The 19,775-nt window shown below is 56.2% G+C and overlaps 1 protein-coding gene across 1 annotated transcript; it reads right to left on the bottom strand.

The window, feature by feature from the left end:
* Nucleotides 1–1,009: 1,009 nt before the first annotated feature.
* On the bottom strand, nt 1,010–19,517 carry FOXO4 (forkhead box O4). Its single transcript, XM_073600806.1, is given in 5 exon segments — nt 1,010–1,063; nt 1,065–1,349; nt 1,351–1,590; nt 1,592–2,047; nt 18,966–19,517. Coding segments are annotated over 5 exon segments (1,578 nt in total). The 5' UTR covers nt 19,509–19,517.
* Nucleotides 19,518–19,775: the final 258 nt, after the last annotated feature.

Below are 19,775 nucleotides of genomic sequence, written 5' to 3' on the forward strand. Positions count from 1 at the left end.
TGTGTTCGGGTTTAAAGGGATGAGGTGGCAACTCTAATCTACAGTCCCTACTGGCCAACTCCCCCCTCCCCCCCCCCCCCGCTGCTCCGCCCATCTACAGTCCCTGCTGGCCGACTCCTTTCCCCTCCTGTCCTGCAGCTCCGCCCATCTACAGTCCCTGCTGGCCAACTCCTTTCCCCTCCTGTCCTGCAGCTCCGCCCATCTACAGTCCCTGCTGGCCGACTCCTCTCCCCTCCTGCAGTTCTCCCAATCTACAGTCCCTGCTGGCCAACTCCTCCCCCCTCCTGTCCTGCAGCTCCACCCATCTACAGTCCCTGCTGGCCAACTCCTCTCAGCTGCAGGGACTGTAGATGGGGGAGAGCTGCAAGAAAGGAGGGGAGAGGAGCCGGGCAGCAGGGACTGTAGCTTGGGGGGTGCAGGACAGGAGGGGAGAGGAGCCGGGCAGCAGGGACTGTAGCTTGGGGGGTGCAGGAAAGGAGGGGAGAGGAGTCGGGCAGCAGGGACTGTAGATGGGGGAGAGCTGCAGGAAAGGAGGGGAGAGGAGCCGGGCAGCAGGGACTGTAGCTTGGGGGGTGCAGGAAAGGAGGGGAGAGGAGCCGGGCAGCAGGGGCTGTAGATGGGGGAGAGCTGCAGGAAAGGAGGGGAGAGGAACCGGCCAGCAGGGACTGTAGCTTGGGGGGGTGCAGGACAGGAGGGGAGAGGAGCGGGCAGCAGGGACTGTAGCTTGGGGGGGTGCAGGACAGGAGGGGAGAGGAGCCAGGCAGCAGGGACTGTAGATGGGGGAGAGCTGCAGGAAAGGAGGGGAGAGGAACCGGCCAGCAGGGACTGTAGCTTGGGGGGGTGCAGGGCAGGAGGGGAGAGGAACCAGTAGGACACACCCCCTCTATGATGAGAGGGGACTGAAGGAGGGCTATGCAGTCACATGATATCACGGTGATAAAATGTCTATTTTTTCACATAACTTTATACGTTCTGTTAGTGGGAAGTGTGAAGACAAACATACCCGGGTCTAACTGGGAAGCCAGCTGTGGTTGTTGCTCGGGGTGTTGCCGGGGGTGTAAGGGTTCGAAGTTGAAGTCCAGTCCCCCCTCGTCCATCAGATCGTTGTTGATGATGTAGTCCACGTCACATTCCAGGTTCTCCAGGAACATGTCAATGTCCAGGTCTGTAGGAAGACGTTCGGAGACGGTAGGAAAGGAGTGTGGCCTGGGGAGTGGCATAGACAACAATGGAGGGAGCCCCAACAACGGCAGACTATTTGGGGGTGCTGGAGGGACTCTGGGGTGCTCGGGGCTTCGGATTTTGTTCTGCCCGCCCAGTAGAAGTAAATTCTGCCCGCCGCTCTGCCCCCAGCACCGGGTCCACCTGACTCATCAGCACATTGCTGGGGGGAGGAGAGTCCGAGGTCAGGAGGGCTTCCAGAGTCTGAGGTCGGGGGAAATGGCTGGACACCGGAGAGATGGGACTGAACAGAGAGTTACCGAAGGACAGAGACTGGGCCGGGCGCATGGAGAACCCGGGGGGTGTCTGTAACATGGACTGCGGAGCGGGTAAGGGAGCCGCCCCCGGGGACAGCATGGTCAGGCCGTCCAATAAGTTCCAATTCCTCGGAGACGGTTGGAGGGACGTTATCTGAGAAGCTGAGAGAGGAGTGGAGGTCGTCGTCCGGAGCGTCGTCCTGCTCTGTCAGTATGGGGGACAGCCGAAGACTGAGATTGCTGGCGTTGGAACCCGTGCGGGACCGAAAACTGGTCCACACCTCGGGATCGTCCGTGCTTTGTGAGGGGCTGCCGGGCCACTTGGAGGACTGGGAGCCGGGACTTCCGGCGGGAGGCTCTCCGGGACCCTGGGCCTTCTTCTTCGATGCTTTGTTGTTCCGGGCTTTAGCCAGTTTGCTGCTGTTGTCCATAGACGCGGCTCTGCGGCGCGGAGCTTTGCCGCTCTTCCCGCCCTCCGGGTTCAGCATCCACCAGGAGCTCTTCCCGGTCGCCTCGTTGTGCACCTTGATGAACTTGCTGTGCAGGGACAGGTTGTGACGGATCGAGTTCTGCATCGAGATGAAAAAAAAAAAAAAAAAAAAAAAAAAAAAAACAATAAATATATAAATAAAATGAATGAAAAAAAATACAATAAAATGAATGAATAAAAAGAAAATACAATAAATAAATAAAATGAATTAAAAAAATACAATAAAATAAATAAATAAATAAATAAAATGAATGGAAAAAAAAATACAATAAAATAAATAAATAAAATGAATGGAAAAAAAAAAAATACAATAAATAAAATGAATTAAAAAAATACAATAAATTACAAAAAAAAAAAAAAAATCAAACCTTAGAAGACAATCAAAAAACCTGCAAACGTTCTAAACGAACCGCTCGCTGACTCCGCCTTTTCTGACAAGTTCTGTTTACAAGTATAAATCGGTATCTTTTGCTAGAAAAGTTATTTAGAACCTCCAAACATTAAACCTTTTTTTTTTTTTTAGCAGAGCCCCTAGAGACTAAAATGGCGATCGTTGCAATTTTTTATGTCACACGGTTTTGCAAACACAATTTTTTTTTTGTTGAAAAAACACATTTGAATGAATTTAAAAAAACAAAAAAAACACAATATATACCCCGATGTTTTTTGTATAATGTGAAAGAAGACATTACGCCGAGTAAATAGATACCAAACATGTCACGCTTCAATACTGCGCACACTTGTGGAATGGGGACAAACTGCGGTACCTGAAAATCGCCATAGGAGACGCTTTAAACGCCTTTACAGGTTCCCAGTTTGGAGGTCTGGTGATAGAATTATTACCCTTCCTGTGCCGAGGTCAGATCAGATCAGGGCGCTTCCTGTGCCGAGGCCCTCCAGAGATCAGGCCACTTCCTGTGCCGAGGCCCTCCAGAGATCAGGCCACTTCCTGTGCCGAGGCCCTCCAGAGATCAGGCCACTTCCTGTGCCGAGGCCCTCCAGAGATCAGGCCACTTCCTGTGCCGAGGCTCTCCAGAGATCAGGGCCCTTCCTGTGCCGAGGCTCTCCAGAGATCAGGGCCCTTCCTGTGCCGAGGCCCTCCAGAGATCAGGGCCCTTCCTGTGCCGAGGCCCTCCAGAGATCAGGCCACTTCCTGTGCCGAGGCCCTCCAGAGATCAGGCCACTTCCTGTGCCGAGGCCCTCCAGAGATCAGGCCACTTCCTGTGCCGAGGCTCTCCAGAGATCAGGGCCCTTCCTGTGCCGAGGCTCTCCAGAGATCAGGGCCCTTCCTGTGCCGAGGCCCTCCAGAGATCAACAGGCCCTTCCTGTGCCGAGGCCCTCCAGAGATCAGGCCACTTCCTGTGCCGAGGCTCTCCAGAGATCAGGGCGCTTCCTGTGCCGAGGCTCTCCAGAGATCAGGGCGCTTCCTGTGCCGAGGCTCTCCAGAGATCAGGGCGCTTCCTGTGCCGAGGCTCGTCCAGAGATCAGGGCGCTTCCTGTGCCGAGGCCCTCCAGAGATCAGGGCACTTCCTGTGTCTAGGCCCTCCAGAGATCAGGGCACTTCCTGTGTCTAGGCCCTCCAGGGATCAGGGCACTTCCTGTGCCGAGGCTCTCCAGAGATCAGGGCACTTCCTGTGCCGAGGCTCTCCAGAGATCAGGGCACTTCCTGTGCCCGAGGCTCTCCAGAGATCAGGGCACTTCCTGTGCCGAGGCTCTCCAGAGATCAGGGCACTTCCTGTGCCGAGGCTCTCCAGAGATCAGGGCACTTCCTGTGCCGAGGCTCTCCAGAGATCAGGGCACTTCCTGTGCCGAGGCTCTCCAGAGATCAGGGCACTTCCTGTGCCGAGGCTCTCCAGAGATCAGGGCCCTTCCTGTGCCTAGGTTCTCCAGAGATCAGGGCACTTCCTGTGCCTAGGTTCTCCAGAGATCAGGGCACTTCCTGTGCCGAGGCTCTCCAGAGATCAGGGCACTTCCTGTGCCAAGGCTCTCCAGAGATCAGGGCACTTCCCTGTGCCTAGGTTCTCCAGAGATCAGGGCACTTCCTGTGCCTAGGCTCTCCAGAGATCAGGGCACTTCCTGTGCCGAGGCTCTCCAGAGATCAGGGCACTTCCTGTGCCGAGGCTCTCCAGAGATCAGGGCACTTCCTGTGCCGAGGCTCTCCAGAGATCAGGGCACTTCCTGTGCCGAGGCTCTCCAGAGATCAGGGCACTTCCTGTGCCGAGGCTCTCCAGAGATCAGGGCACTTCCTGTGCCGAGGCTCTCCAGAGATCAGGGCACTTCCTGTGCCGAGGCTCTCCAGAGATCAGGGCACTTCCTGTGCCGAGGCTCTCCAGAGATCAGGGCACTTCCTGTGCCGAGGCTCTCCAGAGATCAGGGCACTTCCTGTGCCGAGGCTCTCCAGAGATCAGGGCACTTCCTGTGCCTAGGTTCTCCAGAGATCAGGGCAGGTGCATTATTACAGCGGTCTCCCAGGAAATGGCGTGTAATTTGCATGGTTACAGTTATCACCAGGACAGGAAGTGAAGGGTAATTACAATGTAATAGTTGTCAACAGAACAGGAAGTAGAAATAAATCTAGGGCACAGCGGTCACCAGGAGAGGAATACAAAGTGCTCTCTCTCTTCTGGTGAGATTCTCCTCATGTTGCCTCCCTAGGACAGGCAGTGAAAAGATATCTACTGTTGTGGTGGAGGAAGTGGAGGGAACTCTAAACTGCCCCAATTATCACAGGACAGGAAGTGGAGGGAACTCTACACTGCTCCAATTATCACAGGACAGGAAGTGGAGGGAACTCTACACTGCTCCAATTATCACAGGACAGGAAGTGGAGGGAACTCTACACTGCTCCAATTATCACAGGACAGGAAGTGGAGGGAACTCTACACTGCTCCAATTATCACAGGACAGGAAGTGGAGGGAACTCTACACTGCTCCAATTATCACAGGACAGGAAGTGGAGGGAACTCTACACTGCTCCCAATCATCACAGGACAGGAAGTGGAGGGAACTCTACACTGCTCTAAATTATCACAGGACAGGAAGTGGAGGGAACTCTACACTGCTCTAAATTATCACAGGACAGGAAGTGGAGGGAACTCTACACTGCTCCAATCATCACAGGACAGGAAGTGGAGGGAACTCTACACTGCTCTAAATTATCACAGGACAGGAAGTGGAGGGAACTCTACACTGCTCTAAATTATCACAGGACAGGAAGTGGAGGGAACGCTACACTGCTCCAATTATCACAGGACAGGAAGTGGAGGGAACTCTACACTGCTCCAATTATCACAGGACAGGAAGTGGAGGAACGCTACACTGCTACAATTATCACAGGACAGGAAGTGGAGGGAACTCTACACTGCTCCAATTATCACAGGACAGGAAGTGGAGGGAACTCTACACTGCTCCAATTATCACAGGACAGGAAGTGGCGGTGAAGATACGTTTCCCTCTCCTGGTGATTTCTCTTCATGTTGACTCTCTATGAGAGGAAGTGAGGTGAAATCTCCCCAGCGGGGACACAAACAGTAATGAAAACCTGACAAGGGTTCTGACCCTGATATATGTCTTACAGAGTGTAAGCTCTCTGGGCGAGGTATGTGCCATATCAGCTCTGTGGGTGCTGCATGTATGGTGCCGGTCAGCAGGTGGAGCTGGTAGTTGTCCTTGAAGTTTGGTATGCCCTATATTAGTGTCAGCTCTGTGGACGAGGTATTTATTGGAGTGTGAGCTTTGTGGGTGCAGTATATTGAAGTGTCAGCTCTTAGGACGAGGTGTGTATATTGAAGTGTCAGCTCTTAGGACGAGGTGTGTATATTGAAGTGTCAGCTCTTGGGACGAGGTGTATGGGGGTGTAGGACTGGTATGGAGTGTCAGCTCTTGGGACGAGGTGTGTATGGGGGGGGTGGGGTATATTGGAGTGTCAGCTCTTGGGACGAGGTGTGTATGGGGGGGTGGGGTATATTGGAGTGTCAGCTCTTGGGACGAGGTGTGTATGGGGGGTGTAGGACTAGTACGGAGTGTCAGCTCTTGGGACGAGGTGTGTATGGGGGGGTGCGGTATATTGGAGTGTCAGCTCTTGGGACGAGGTGTATGGGGGGGGGGGGTATATTGGAGTGTCAGCTCTTGGGACGAGGTGTGTATATTGAAGTGTCAGCTCTTGGGACGAGGTGTATGGGGGTGTAGGACTGGTATGGAGTGTCAGCTCTTGGGACGAGGTGTGTATGGGGGGGTGCAGTATAATGGAGTGTCAGCTCTTGAGAGAAGGTGTGTATGGGGGGGGTGGGGTATATTGGAGTGTCAGCTCTTGGGACGAGGTGTGTATGGGGGGGGTGGGGTATATCGGAGTGTCAGCTCTTGGGACGAGGTGTGTATAGTGGGGGCGGTATATCGGAGTGTCAGCTCTTGGGACGAGGTGTGTATGGGGGGTGCGGTATATTGGAGTGTCAGCTCTTGGGACGAGGTGTGTATGGGGGGGTGCGGTATATTGGAGTGTCAGCTCTTGGGACGAGGTGTGTATAGGGGGGAGGTGTTGTATATTGGAGTGTCAGCTCTTGGGACGAGGTGTGTATAGGGGGGAGGTGTTGTATATTGGAGTGTCAGCTCTTGGGACGAGGTGTGTATGGGGGGGGGGATATATCAGAGTGTCAGCTCTTGGGACGAGGTGTGTATAGGGGGGGAGGTGTTGTATATTGGAGTGTCAGCTCTTGGGACGAGGTGTGTATGGGGGGGGGGGGGGGGGATATATCAGAGTGTCAGCTCTTGGGACGAGGTGTGTATGGGGGGTGTAGGACTAGTACGGAGTGTCAGCTCTTGGGATGAGGTGTATATGGGGGGGGCGGTATATCGGAGTGTCAGCTCTTGGGACGAGGTATATATTGGCGGGGAGGGTGGTATATTGGACTGTCAGCTCTTGGGACGAGGTGTGTATGGGGGGTGCGGTATATTGGAGTATCAGCTCTTGGGACGAGGTGTATATGGGGGGGGGTATATTGGAGTGTCAGCTCTTGGGACGAGGTGTGTATGGGGGGGAGGTGTTGTATATTGGAGTGTCAGCTCTTGGGACGAGGCGTGTATGGGGGGGTGCGGTATATTGGAGTGTCAGCTCTTGGGACGAGGTGTGTATGGTGGGGGTGCGGTATATTGGAGTGTCAGCTCTTGGGACGAGGTGTGTATAGTGGGGGGTGCGGTATATTGGAGTGTCAGCTCATGGGACGAGGTGTGTATGGGGGGGTGTGGGTTCAGTACGGAGTGTCAGCTCTTGGGACGAGGTGTGTATAGTGGGGGGTGCGGTATATTGGAGTGTCAGCTCATGGGACGAGGTGTGTATGGGGGGGTGTGGGTTCAGTACGGAGTGTCAGCTCTTGGGACGAGGCTCTTACCTTCCATCCGGCGGAGCTGTTGGAGTCGCCCTTGTCCTTGAAGTAGGGAATGCTCCTCACCATCCAGTCGTAGATCTGGGCCAGGGTCAGTCTCTTCTCCGGGGAGCTCTGTGGGTGCGGTGTGTTGTATATTGGAGTGTCAGCTCTTGGGACGAGGTGTGTATAATGGGGGTGCGGTATATTGGAGTGTCAGCTCTTGGGACGAGGTGTGTATAATGGGGGTGCGGTATATTGGAGTGTCAGCTCTTGGGACGAGGTGTGTATAATGGGGGTGCGGTATATTGGAGTGTCAGCTCTTGGGACGAGGTGTGTATGGGGGGGGGAGTGGTATATCGGAGTGTCAGCTCTTGGGACGAGGTGTGTATAGTGGGGGTGGTATATTGGAGTGTCAGCTCTTGGGACGAGGTGTGTATAGTGGGGGTGCGGTATATTGGAGTGTCAGCTCTTGGGACGAGGCGTTATGGGGGGGTGCGGTATATTGGAGTGTCAGCTCTTGGGACGAGGTGTGTATGGGGGGGGTGTAGGACCAGTACGGAGTGTCAGCTCTTGGGACGAGGTGTGTATGGGGGGAGGTGCGGTATATTGGAGTGTCAGCTCTTGGGACGAGGTGTGTATGGGGGGGTGCGGTATATTGGAGTGTCAGCTCTTGGGACGAGGTGTGTATAGTGGGGGTGTAGGACCAGTACGGAGTGTCAGCTCTTGGGACGAGGTGTGTATAGTGGGGGTGGGGTATATCGGAGTGTCAGCTCTTGGGACGAGGCTCTTACCTTCCATCCGGCGGAGCTGTTGGAGTCGCCCTTGTCCTTGAAGTAGGGAATGCTCCTCACCATCCAGTCGTAGATCTGGGCCAGGGTCAGTCTCTTCTCCGGGGAGCTCTGTGGGTGCGATGTGTTGTATATTGGAGTGTCAGCTCTTGGGACGAGGTGTGTATGGAGGGGGTGCGGTATATTGGAGTGTCAGCTCTTGGGACGAGGTGTGTATAATGGGGGTGCGGTATATTGGAGTGTCAGCTCTTGGGACGAGGTGTGTATAATGGGGGTGCGGTATATTGGAGTGTCAGCTCTTGGGACGAGGTGTGTATAGTGGAGGTGGGGTATATTGGAGTGTCAGCTCTTGGGACGAGGTGTGTATGGGGGGGGGTGGTATATTGGAGTGTCAGCTCTTGGGACGAGGTGTGTATGGGGGGGGGTGGTATATTGGAGTGTCAGCTCTTGGGACGAGGTGTGTATAGTGGGGGTGGGGTATATTGGAGTGTCAGCTCTTGGGACGAGGTGTGTATAGTGGGGGGTGCGGTATATTGGAGTGTCAGCTCTTGGGACGAGGCTCTTACCTTCCATCCGGCGGAGCTGTTGGAGTCGCCCTTGTCCTTGAAGTAGGGAATGCTCCTCACCATCCAGTCGTAGATCTGGGCCAGGGTCAGTCTCTTCTCCGGGGAGCTCTGTGGGTGCGGTGTGTTGTATTGTGGAGTGTCAGCTCTTGGGACGAGGTGTGTATGGGGGGGTGCGGTATATCGGAGTGTCAGCTCTTGGGACGAGGTGTGTATGGGGGGTGTGGGTTCAGTACGGAGTGTCAGCTCTTGGGACGAGGTGTGTATGGGGGGGTGCGGTATATCGGAGTGTCAGCTCTTGGGACGAGGTGTGTATGGGGGGGTGCGGTATATCGGAGTGTCAGCTCTTGGGACGAGGTGTGTATAGTGGGGGTGGGGTATATTGGAGTGTCAGCTCTTGGGACGAGGTGTGTATAGTGGGGGTGGGGTATATCGGAGTGTCAGCTCTTGGGACGAGGCTCTTACCTTCCATCCGGCGGAGCTGTTGGAGTCGCCCTTGTCCTTGAAGTAGGGAATGCTCCTCACCATCCAGTCGTAGATCTGGGCCAGGGTCAGTCTCTTCTCCGGGGAGCTCTGTGGGTGCGGTGTGTTGTATTGTGGAGTGTCAGCTCTTGGGACGAGGTGTGTATGGGGGGGTGCGGTATATCGGAGTGTCAGCTCTTGGGACGAGGTGTGTATAGTGGGGGTGCGGTATATTGGAGTGTCAGCTCTTGGGACGAGGTGTGTATAGTGGGGGTGGGGTATATTGGAGTGTCAGCTCTTGGGACGAGGTGTGTATAGTGGGGGTGGGGTATATTGGAGTGTCAGCTCTTGGGACGAGGTGTGTATGGGGGGGTGTGGGTTCAGTACGGAGTGTCAGCTCTTGGGACGAGGTGTGTATGGGGGGGTGCGGTATATCGGAGTGTCAGCTCTTGGGACGAGGTGTGTATAATGGGGGTGCGGTATATTGGAGTGTCAGCTCTTGGGACGAGGTGTGTATAATGGGGGTGCGGTATATTGGAGTGTCAGCTCTTGGGACGAGGTGTGTATAATGGGGGTGCGGTATATTGGAGTGTCAGCTCTTGGGACGAGGTGTGTATAGTGGGGGGTGGGGTATATCGGAGTGTCAGCTCTTGGGACGAGGCTCTTACCTTCCATCCGGCGGAGCTGTTGGAGTCGCCCTTGTCCTTGAAGTAGGGAATGCTCCTCACCATCCAGTCGTAGATCTGGGCCAGGGTCAGTCTCTTCTCCGGGGAGCTCTGTGGGTGCGGTGTGTTGTATATCGGAGTGTCAGCTCTTGGGACGAGGTGTGTATGGGGGGTGCGGTATATCAGAGTGTCAGCTCTTGGGACGAGGTGTGTATGGGGGGGGGTGCAGTATATTGGAGTGTCAGCTCTTGGGACGAGGTGTGTATGGGGGGGGGGTGCGGTATATTGGAGTGTCAGCTCTTGGGACGAGGTGTGTATGGGGGGGTGTGGGTTCAGTACGGAGTGTCAGCTCTTGGGACGAGGCTCTTACCTTCCATCCGGCGGAGCTGTTGGAGTCGCCCTTGTCCTTGAAGTAGGGAATGCTCCTCACCATCCAGTCGTAGATCTGGGCCAGGGTCAGTCTCTTCTCCGGGGAGCTCTGTGGGTGCGGTGTGTTGTATTGTGGAGTGTCAGCTCTTGGGACGAGGTGTGTATAGTGGGGGTGGGGTATATCGGAGTGTCAGCTCTTGGGACGAGGCTCTTACCTTCCATCCGGCGGAGCTGTTGGAGTCGCCCTTGTCCTTGAAGTAGGGAATGCTCCTCACCATCCAGTCGTAGATCTGGGCCAGGGTCAGTCTCTTCTCCGGGGAGCTCTGTGGGTGCGGTGTGTTGTATATTGGAGTGTCAGCTCTTGGGACGAGGTGTGTATAATGGGGGTGCGGTATATTGGAGTGTCAGCTCTTGGGACGAGGTGTGTATAATGGGGGTGCGGTATATTGGAGTGTCAGCTCTTGGGACGAGGTGTGTATAATGGGGGTGCGGTATATTGGAGTGTCAGCTCTTGGGACGAGGTGTGTATGGGGGGGGGAGTGGTATATCGGAGTGTCAGCTCTTGGGACGAGGTGTGTATAGTGGGGGTGGTATATTGGAGTGTCAGCTCTTGGGACGAGGTGTGTATAGTGGGGGTGCGGTATATTGGAGTGTCAGCTCTTGGGACGAGGCGTTATGGGGGGGTGCGGTATATTGGAGTGTCAGCTCTTGGGACGAGGTGTGTATGGGGGGGGTGTAGGACCAGTACGGAGTGTCAGCTCTTGGGACGAGGTGTGTATGGGGGGAGGTGCGGTATATTGGAGTGTCAGCTCTTGGGACGAGGTGTGTATGGGGGGGTGCGGTATATTGGAGTGTCAGCTCTTGGGACGAGGTGTGTATAGTGGGGGTGTAGGACCAGTACGGAGTGTCAGCTCTTGGGACGAGGTGTGTATAGTGGGGGTGGGGTATATCGGAGTGTCAGCTCTTGGGACGAGGCTCTTACCTTCCATCCGGCGGAGCTGTTGGAGTCGCCCTTGTCCTTGAAGTAGGGAATGCTCCTCACCATCCAGTCGTAGATCTGGGCCAGGGTCAGTCTCTTCTCCGGGGAGCTCTGTGGGTGCGATGTGTTGTATATTGGAGTGTCAGCTCTTGGGACGAGGTGTGTATGGAGGGGGTGCGGTATATTGGAGTGTCAGCTCTTGGGACGAGGTGTGTATAATGGGGGTGCGGTATATTGGAGTGTCAGCTCTTGGGACGAGGTGTGTATAATGGGGGTGCGGTATATTGGAGTGTCAGCTCTTGGGACGAGGTGTGTATAGTGGAGGTGGGGTATATTGGAGTGTCAGCTCTTGGGACGAGGTGTGTATGGGGGGGGGTGGTATATTGGAGTGTCAGCTCTTGGGACGAGGTGTGTATGGGGGGGGGTGGTATATTGGAGTGTCAGCTCTTGGGACGAGGTGTGTATAGTGGGGGTGGGGTATATTGGAGTGTCAGCTCTTGGGACGAGGTGTGTATAGTGGGGGGTGCGGTATATTGGAGTGTCAGCTCTTGGGACGAGGCTCTTACCTTCCATCCGGCGGAGCTGTTGGAGTCGCCCTTGTCCTTGAAGTAGGGAATGCTCCTCACCATCCAGTCGTAGATCTGGGCCAGGGTCAGTCTCTTCTCCGGGGAGCTCTGTGGGTGCGGTGTGTTGTATTGTGGAGTGTCAGCTCTTGGGACGAGGTGTGTATGGGGGGGTGCGGTATATCGGAGTGTCAGCTCTTGGGACGAGGTGTGTATGGGGGGTGTGGGTTCAGTACGGAGTGTCAGCTCTTGGGACGAGGTGTGTATGGGGGGGTGCGGTATATCGGAGTGTCAGCTCTTGGGACGAGGTGTGTATGGGGGGGTGCGGTATATCGGAGTGTCAGCTCTTGGGACGAGGTGTGTATAGTGGGGGTGGGGTATATTGGAGTGTCAGCTCTTGGGACGAGGTGTGTATAGTGGGGGTGGGGTATATCGGAGTGTCAGCTCTTGGGACGAGGCTCTTACCTTCCATCCGGCGGAGCTGTTGGAGTCGCCCTTGTCCTTGAAGTAGGGAATGCTCCTCACCATCCAGTCGTAGATCTGGGCCAGGGTCAGTCTCTTCTCCGGGGAGCTCTGTGGGTGCGGTGTGTTGTATTGTGGAGTGTCAGCTCTTGGGACGAGGTGTGTATGGGGGGGTGCGGTATATCGGAGTGTCAGCTCTTGGGACGAGGTGTGTATAGTGGGGGTGCGGTATATTGGAGTGTCAGCTCTTGGGACGAGGTGTGTATAGTGGGGGTGGGGTATATTGGAGTGTCAGCTCTTGGGACGAGGTGTGTATAGTGGGGGTGGGGTATATTGGAGTGTCAGCTCTTGGGACGAGGTGTGTATAGTGGGGGTGGGGTATATTGGAGTGTCAGCTCTTGGGACGAGGTGTGTATGGGGGGGTGTGGGTTCAGTACGGAGTGTCAGCTCTTGGGACGAGGTGTGTATGGGGGGGTGCGGTATATCGGAGTGTCAGCTCTTGGGACGAGGTGTGTATAATGGGGGTGCGGTATATTGGAGTGTCAGCTCTTGGGACGAGGTGTGTATAATGGGGGTGCGGTATATTGGAGTGTCAGCTCTTGGGACGAGGTGTGTATAATGGGGGTGCGGTATATTGGAGTGTCAGCTCTTGGGACGAGGTGTGTATAGTGGGGGGTGGGGTATATCGGAGTGTCAGCTCTTGGGACGAGGCTCTTACCTTCCATCCGGCGGAGCTGTTGGAGTCGCCCTTGTCCTTGAAGTAGGGAATGCTCCTCACCATCCAGTCGTAGATCTGGGCCAGGGTCAGTCTCTTCTCCGGGGAGCTCTGTGGGTGCGGTGTGTTGTATATCGGAGTGTCAGCTCTTGGGACGAGGTGTGTATGGGGGGTGCGGTATATCAGAGTGTCAGCTCTTGGGACGAGGTGTGTATGGGGGGGGGTGCAGTATATTGGAGTGTCAGCTCTTGGGACGAGGTGTGTATGGGGGGGGGGTGCGGTATATTGGAGTGTCAGCTCTTGGGACGAGGTGTGTATGGGGGGGTGTGGGTTCAGTACGGAGTGTCAGCTCTTGGGACGAGGCTCTTACCTTCCATCCGGCGGAGCTGTTGGAGTCGCCCTTGTCCTTGAAGTAGGGAATGCTCCTCACCATCCAGTCGTAGATCTGGGCCAGGGTCAGTCTCTTCTCCGGGGAGCTCTGTGGGTGCGGTGTGTTGTATTGTGGAGTGTCAGCTCTTGGGACGAGGTGTGTATAGTGGGGGTGGGGTATATCGGAGTGTCAGCTCTTGGGACGAGGCTCTTACCTTCCATCCGGCGGAGCTGTTGGAGTCGCCCTTGTCCTTGAAGTAGGGAATGCTCCTCACCATCCAGTCGTAGATCTGGGCCAGGGTCAGTCTCTTCTCCGGGGAGCTCTGTGGGTGCGGTGTGTTGTATATTGGAGTGTCAGCTCTTGGGACGAGGTGTGTATGGGGGGGTGCGGTATATTGGAGTGTCAGCTCTTGGGACGAGGCTCTTACCTTCCATCCGGCGGAGCTGTTGGAGTCGCCCTTGTCCTTGAAGTAGGGAATGCTCCTCACCATCCAGTCGTAGATCTGGGCCAGGGTCAGTCTCTTCTCCGGGGAGCTCTGTGGGTGCGGTGTGTTGTATATTGGAGTGTCAGCTCTTGGGACGAGGTGTGTATAGTGGGGGTGGGGTATATTGGAGTGTCAGCTCTTGGGACGAGGTGTGTATAGTGGGGGTGGGGTATATCGGAGTGTCAGCTCTTGGGACGAGGCTCTTACCTTCCATCCGGCGGAGCTGTTGGAGTCGCCCTTGTCCTTGAAGTAGGGAATGCTCCTCACCATCCAGTCGTAGATCTGGGCCAGGGTCAGTCTCTTCTCCGGGGAGCTCTGTGGGTGCGGTGTGTTGTATTGTGGAGTGTCAGCTCTTGGGACGAGGTGTGTATGGGGGGGGTGTAGGACCAGTACGGAGTGTCAGCTCTTGGGACGAGGTGTGTATGGGGGGAGGTGCGGTATATTGGAGTGTCAGCTCTTGGGACGAGGTGTGTATGGGGGGGGTGCGGTATATTGGAGTGTCAGCTCTTGGGACGAGGTGTGTATGGGGGGGGGGGAGTGGTATATCGGAGTGTCAGCTCTTGGGACGAGGTGTGTATGGGGGGGGGGGTGGTATATCGGAGTGTCAGCTCTTGGGACGAGGTGTGTATGGGGGGGGGTGCGGTATATCGGAGTGTCAGCTCTTGGGACGAGGTGTGTATGGGGGGGTGCGGTATATTGGAGTGTCAGCTCTTGGGACGAGGCTCTTACCTTCCATCCGGCGGAGCTGTTGGAGTCGCCCTTGTCCTTGAAGTAGGGAATGCTCCTCACCATCCAGTCGTAGATCTGGGCCAGGGTCAGTCTCTTCTCCGGGGAGCTCTGTGGGTGCGGTGTGTTGTATTGTGGAGTGTCAGCTCTTGGGACGAGGTGTGTATAGTGGGGGGTGCGGTATATTAGAGTGTCAGCTCTTGGGACGAGGCTCTTACCTTCCATCCGGCGGAGCTGTTGGAGTCGCCCTTGTCCTTGAAGTAGGGAATGCTCCTCACCATCCAGTCGTAGATCTGGGCCAGGGTCAGTCTCTTCTCCGGGGAGCTCTGTGGGTGCGGTGTGTTGTATTGTGGAGTGTCAGCTCTTGGGACGAGGTGTGTATAGTGGGGGTGGGGTATATCGGAGTGTCAGCTCTTGGGACGAGGTGTGTATGGGGGGGGTGTAGGACCAGTACGGAGTGTCAGCTCTTGGGACGAGGTGTGTATGGGGGGAGGTGCGGTATATTGGAGTGTCAGCTCTTGGGACGAGGTGTGTATGGGGGGTGTAGGACCAGTACGGAGTGTCAGCTCTTGGGACGAGGCTCTTACCTTCCATCCGGCGGAGCTGTTGGAGTCGCCCTTGTCCTTGAAGTAGGGAATGCTCCTCACCATCCAGTCGTAGATCTGGGCCAGGGTCAGTCTCTTCTCCGGGGAGCTCTGTGGGTGCGATGTGTTGTATATTGGAGTGTCAGCTCTTGGGACGAGGTGTGTATGGAGGGGGTGCGGTATATTGGAGTGTCAGCTCTTGGGACGAGGTGTGTATAATGGGGGTGCGGTATATTGGAGTGTCAGCTCTTGGGACGAGGTGTGTATAATGGGGGTGCGGTATATTGGAGTGTCAGCTCTTGGGACGAGGTGTGTATAGTGGAGGTGGGGTATATTGGAGTGTCAGCTCTTGGGACGAGGTGTGTATGGGGGGGGGTGGTATATTGGAGTGTCAGCTCTTGGGACGAGGTGTGTATGGGGGGGGGTGGTATATTGGAGTGTCAGCTCTTGGGACGAGGTGTGTATAGTGGGGGTGGGGTATATTGGAGTGTCAGCTCTTGGGACGAGGTGTGTATAGTGGGGGGTGCGGTATATTGGAGTGTCAGCTCTTGGGACGAGGCTCTTACCTTCCATCCGGCGGAGCTGTTGGAGTCGCCCTTGTCCTTGAAGTAGGGAATGCTCCTCACCATCCAGTCGTAGATCTGGGCCAGGGTCAGTCTCTTCTCCGGGGAGCTCTGTGGGTGCGGTGTGTTGTATTGTGGAGTGTCAGCTCTTGGGACGAGGTGTGTATGGGGGGGTGCGGTATATCGGAGTGTCAGCTCTTGGGACGAGGTGTGTATGGGGGGTGTGGGTTCAGTACGGAGTGTCAGCTCTTGGGACGAGGTGTGTATGGGGGGGTGCGGTATATCGGAGTGTCAGCTCTTGGGACGAGGTGTGTATGGGGGGGGTGCGGTATATCGGAGTGTCAGCTCTTGGGACGAGGTGTGTATAGTGGGGGTGGGGTATATTGGAGTGTCAGCTCTTGGGACGAGGTGTGTATAGTGGGGGTGGGGTATATCGGAGTGTCAGCTCTTGGGACGAGGCTCTTACCTTCCATCCGGCGGAGCTGTTGGAGTCGCCCTTGTCCTTGAAGTAGGGAATGCTCCTCACCATCCAGTCGTAGATCTGGGCCAGGGTCAGTCTCTTCTCCGGGGAGCTCTGTGGGTGCGGTGTGTTGTATTGTGGAGTGTCAGCTCTTGGGACGAGGTGTGTATGGGGGGGTGCGGTATATCGGAGTGTCAGCTCTTGGGACGAGGTGTGTATAGTGGGGGTGCGGTATATTGGAGTGTCAGCTCTTGGGACGAGGTGTGTATAGTGGGGGTGGGGTATATTGGAGTGTCAGCTCTTGGGACGAGGTGTGTATAGTGGGGGTGGGGTATATTGGAGTGTCAGCTCTTGGGACGAGGTGTGTATGGGGGGGTGTGGGTTCAGTACGGAGTGTCAGCTCTTGGGACGAGGTGTGTATGGGGGGGTGCGGTATATCGGAGTGTCAGCTCTTGGGACGAGGTGTGTATAATGGGGGTGCGGTATATTGGAGTGTCAGCTCTTGGGACGAGGTGTGTATAATGGGGGTGCGGTATATTGGAGTGTCAGCTCTTGGGACGAGGTGTGTATAATGGGGGTGCGGTATATTGGAGTGTCAGCTCTTGGGACGAGGTGTGTATAGTGGGGGGTGGGGTATATCGGAGTGTCAGCTCTTGGGACGAGGCTCTTACCTTCCATCCGGCGGAGCTGTTGGAGTCGCCCTTGTCCTTGAAGTAGGGAATGCTCCTCACCATCCAGTCGTAGATCTGGGCCAGGGTCAGTCTCTTCTCCGGGGAGCTCTGTGGGTGCGGTGTGTTGTATATCGGAGTGTCAGCTCTTGGGACGAGGTGTGTATGGGGGGTGCGGTATATCAGAGTGTCAGCTCTTGGGACGAGGTGTGTATGGGGGGGGGTGCAGTATATTGGAGTGTCAGCTCTTGGGACGAGGTGTGTATGGGGGGGGGGTGCGGTATATTGGAGTGTCAGCTCTTGGGACGAGGTGTGTATGGGGGGGTGTGGGTTCAGTACGGAGTGTCAGCTCTTGGGACGAGGCTCTTACCTTCCATCCGGCGGAGCTGTTGGAGTCGCCCTTGTCCTTGAAGTAGGGAATGCTCCTCACCATCCAGTCGTAGATCTGGGCCAGGGTCAGTCTCTTCTCCGGGGAGCTCTGTGGGTGCGGTGTGTTGTATTGTGGAGTGTCAGCTCTTGGGACGAGGTGTGTATAGTGGGGGTGGGGTATATCGGAGTGTCAGCTCTTGGGACGAGGCTCTTACCTTCCATCCGGCGGAGCTGTTGGAGTCGCCCTTGTCCTTGAAGTAGGGAATGCTCCTCACCATCCAGTCGTAGATCTGGGCCAGGGTCAGTCTCTTCTCCGGGGAGCTCTGTGGGTGCGGTGTGTTGTATATTGGAGTGTCAGCTCTTGGGACGAGGTGTGTATGGGGGGGTGCGGTATATTGGAGTGTCAGCTCTTGGGACGAGGCTCTTACCTTCCATCCGGCGGAGCTGTTGGAGTCGCCCTTGTCCTTGAAGTAGGGAATGCTCCTCACCATCCAGTCGTAGATCTGGGCCAGGGTCAGTCTCTTCTCCGGGGAGCTCTGTGGGTGCGGTGTGTTGTATAATGGAGTGTCAGCTCTTGGGACGAGGTGTGTATAGTGGGGGTGGGGTATATTGGAGTGTCAGCTCTTGGGACGAGGTGTGTATAGTGGGGGTGGGGTATATCGGAGTGTCAGCTCTTGGGACGAGGCTCTTACCTTCCATCCGGCGGAGCTGTTGGAGTCGCCCTTGTCCTTGAAGTAGGGAATGCTCCTCACCATCCAGTCGTAGATCTGGGCCAGGGTCAGTCTCTTCTCCGGGGAGCTCTGTGGGTGCGGTGTGTTGTATTGTGGAGTGTCAGCTCTTGGGACGAGGTGTGTATGGGGGGGGTGTAGGACCAGTACGGAGTGTCAGCTCTTGGGACGAGGTGTGTATGGGGGGAGGTGCGGTATATTGGAGTGTCAGCTCTTGGGACGAGGTGTGTATGGGGGGGGTGCGGTATATTGGAGTGTCAGCTCTTGGGACGAGGTGTGTATGGGGGGGGGGGAGTGGTATATCGGAGTGTCAGCTCTTGGGACGAGGTGTGTATGGGGGGGGGGGTGGTATATCGGAGTGTCAGCTCTTGGGACGAGGTGTGTATGGGGGGGGGTGCGGTATATCGGAGTGTCAGCTCTTGGGACGAGGTGTGTATGGGGGGGTGCGGTATATTGGAGTGTCAGCTCTTGGGACGAGGCTCTTACCTTCCATCCGGCGGAGCTGTTGGAGTCGCCCTTGTCCTTGAAGTAGGGAATGCTCCTCACCATCCAGTCGTAGATCTGGGCCAGGGTCAGTCTCTTCTCCGGGGAGCTCTGTGGGTGCGGTGTGTTGTATTGTGGAGTGTCAGCTCTTGGGACGAGGTGTGTATAGTGGGGGGTGCGGTATATTAGAGTGTCAGCTCTTGGGACGAGGCTCTTACCTTCCATCCGGCGGAGCTGTTGGAGTCGCCCTTGTCCTTGAAGTAGGGAATGCTCCTCACCATCCAGTCGTAGATCTGGGCCAGGGTCAGTCTCTTCTCCGGGGAGCTCTGTGGGTGCGGTGTGTTGTATTGTGGAGTGTCAGCTCTTGGGACGAGGTGTGTATAGTGGGGGTGGGGTATATCGGAGTGTCAGCTCTTGGGACGAGGTGTGTATGGGGGGGGTGTAGGACCAGTACGGAGTGTCAGCTCTTGGGACGAGGTGTGTATGGGGGGAGGTGCGGTATATTGGAGTGTCAGCTCTTGGGACGAGGTGTGTATGGGGGGGTGCGGTATATTGGAGTGTCAGCTCTTGGGACGAGGTGTGTATGGGGGGTGTAGGACCAGTACGGAGTGTCAGCTCTTGGGACGAGGCTCTTACCTTCCATCCGGCGGAGCTGTTGGAGTCGCCCTTGTCCTTGAAGTAGGGAATGCTCCTCACCATCCAGTCGTAGATCTGGGCCAGGGTCAGTCTCTTCTCCGGGGAGCTCTCGATGGCCTGGCTGATCAGCTCGGCGTATGATTGGTTCCCCCAGGCGTTCCTCCTGGACCCTCCTTTTCTGGGGGTGACTCCGGGGCCCTCATTAGGTAGGGGTGGGGCCTCAGCTCGCCCCTCCTCCGCGGTAGGGGTCCCCGCGGTAGGGGTCACCACGGAGAGTTCTGGCCTGGGAAGGGGCCATGTGCAGGAGCGGGGCCTGGCCTGGGGCTCGAAGTCCGGGTCAATGTCCACCGGGGACAGCTCGGCTCCCTCCATGTCCCTCCTCGGCCCCGCCCCCCGGCCCGGTTCCGCTCGGTCTCTCTCACTTTTCTTTTCTCTTTTCTTCTCCACAAAACTTCCCGACTGACGTTTCTGTTTACCAGCACTCGGGAGGGGCGGGGCGCGCTGTGCGGAGTGACGTGGGTGGGCGGGGCCTCGGGGCACCATGGGAGGCGTAGTTCGGGGAGAGAGGGAGGAGGCGGGCGGTGAGATGGGCGGGGACTACAATTCCCAGAAGGCGCTGCGTTCGGGAAGAGGGCGGGGACTTCTCCTCCCGGCGTGCCGTGCGGCGAGCTGACCTCTGACCGGCCGGGTTATGTAATGACAGATGAGGGGCCCAATGTGAGGGGAGAGGAGGAGCCGGGGGCCCAATGTGAGGGGAGAGGAGGAGCCAGGGGCCCAATGTGAGGGGAGAGGAGGAGCCAGGGGCCCAAT

The sequence above is a fragment of the Aquarana catesbeiana genome, linkage group LG09 (assembly GCF_042186555.1).
Source record: "Aquarana catesbeiana isolate 2022-GZ linkage group LG09, ASM4218655v1, whole genome shotgun sequence".
Lineage (NCBI taxonomy): Eukaryota > Metazoa > Chordata > Amphibia > Anura > Ranidae > Aquarana > Aquarana catesbeiana.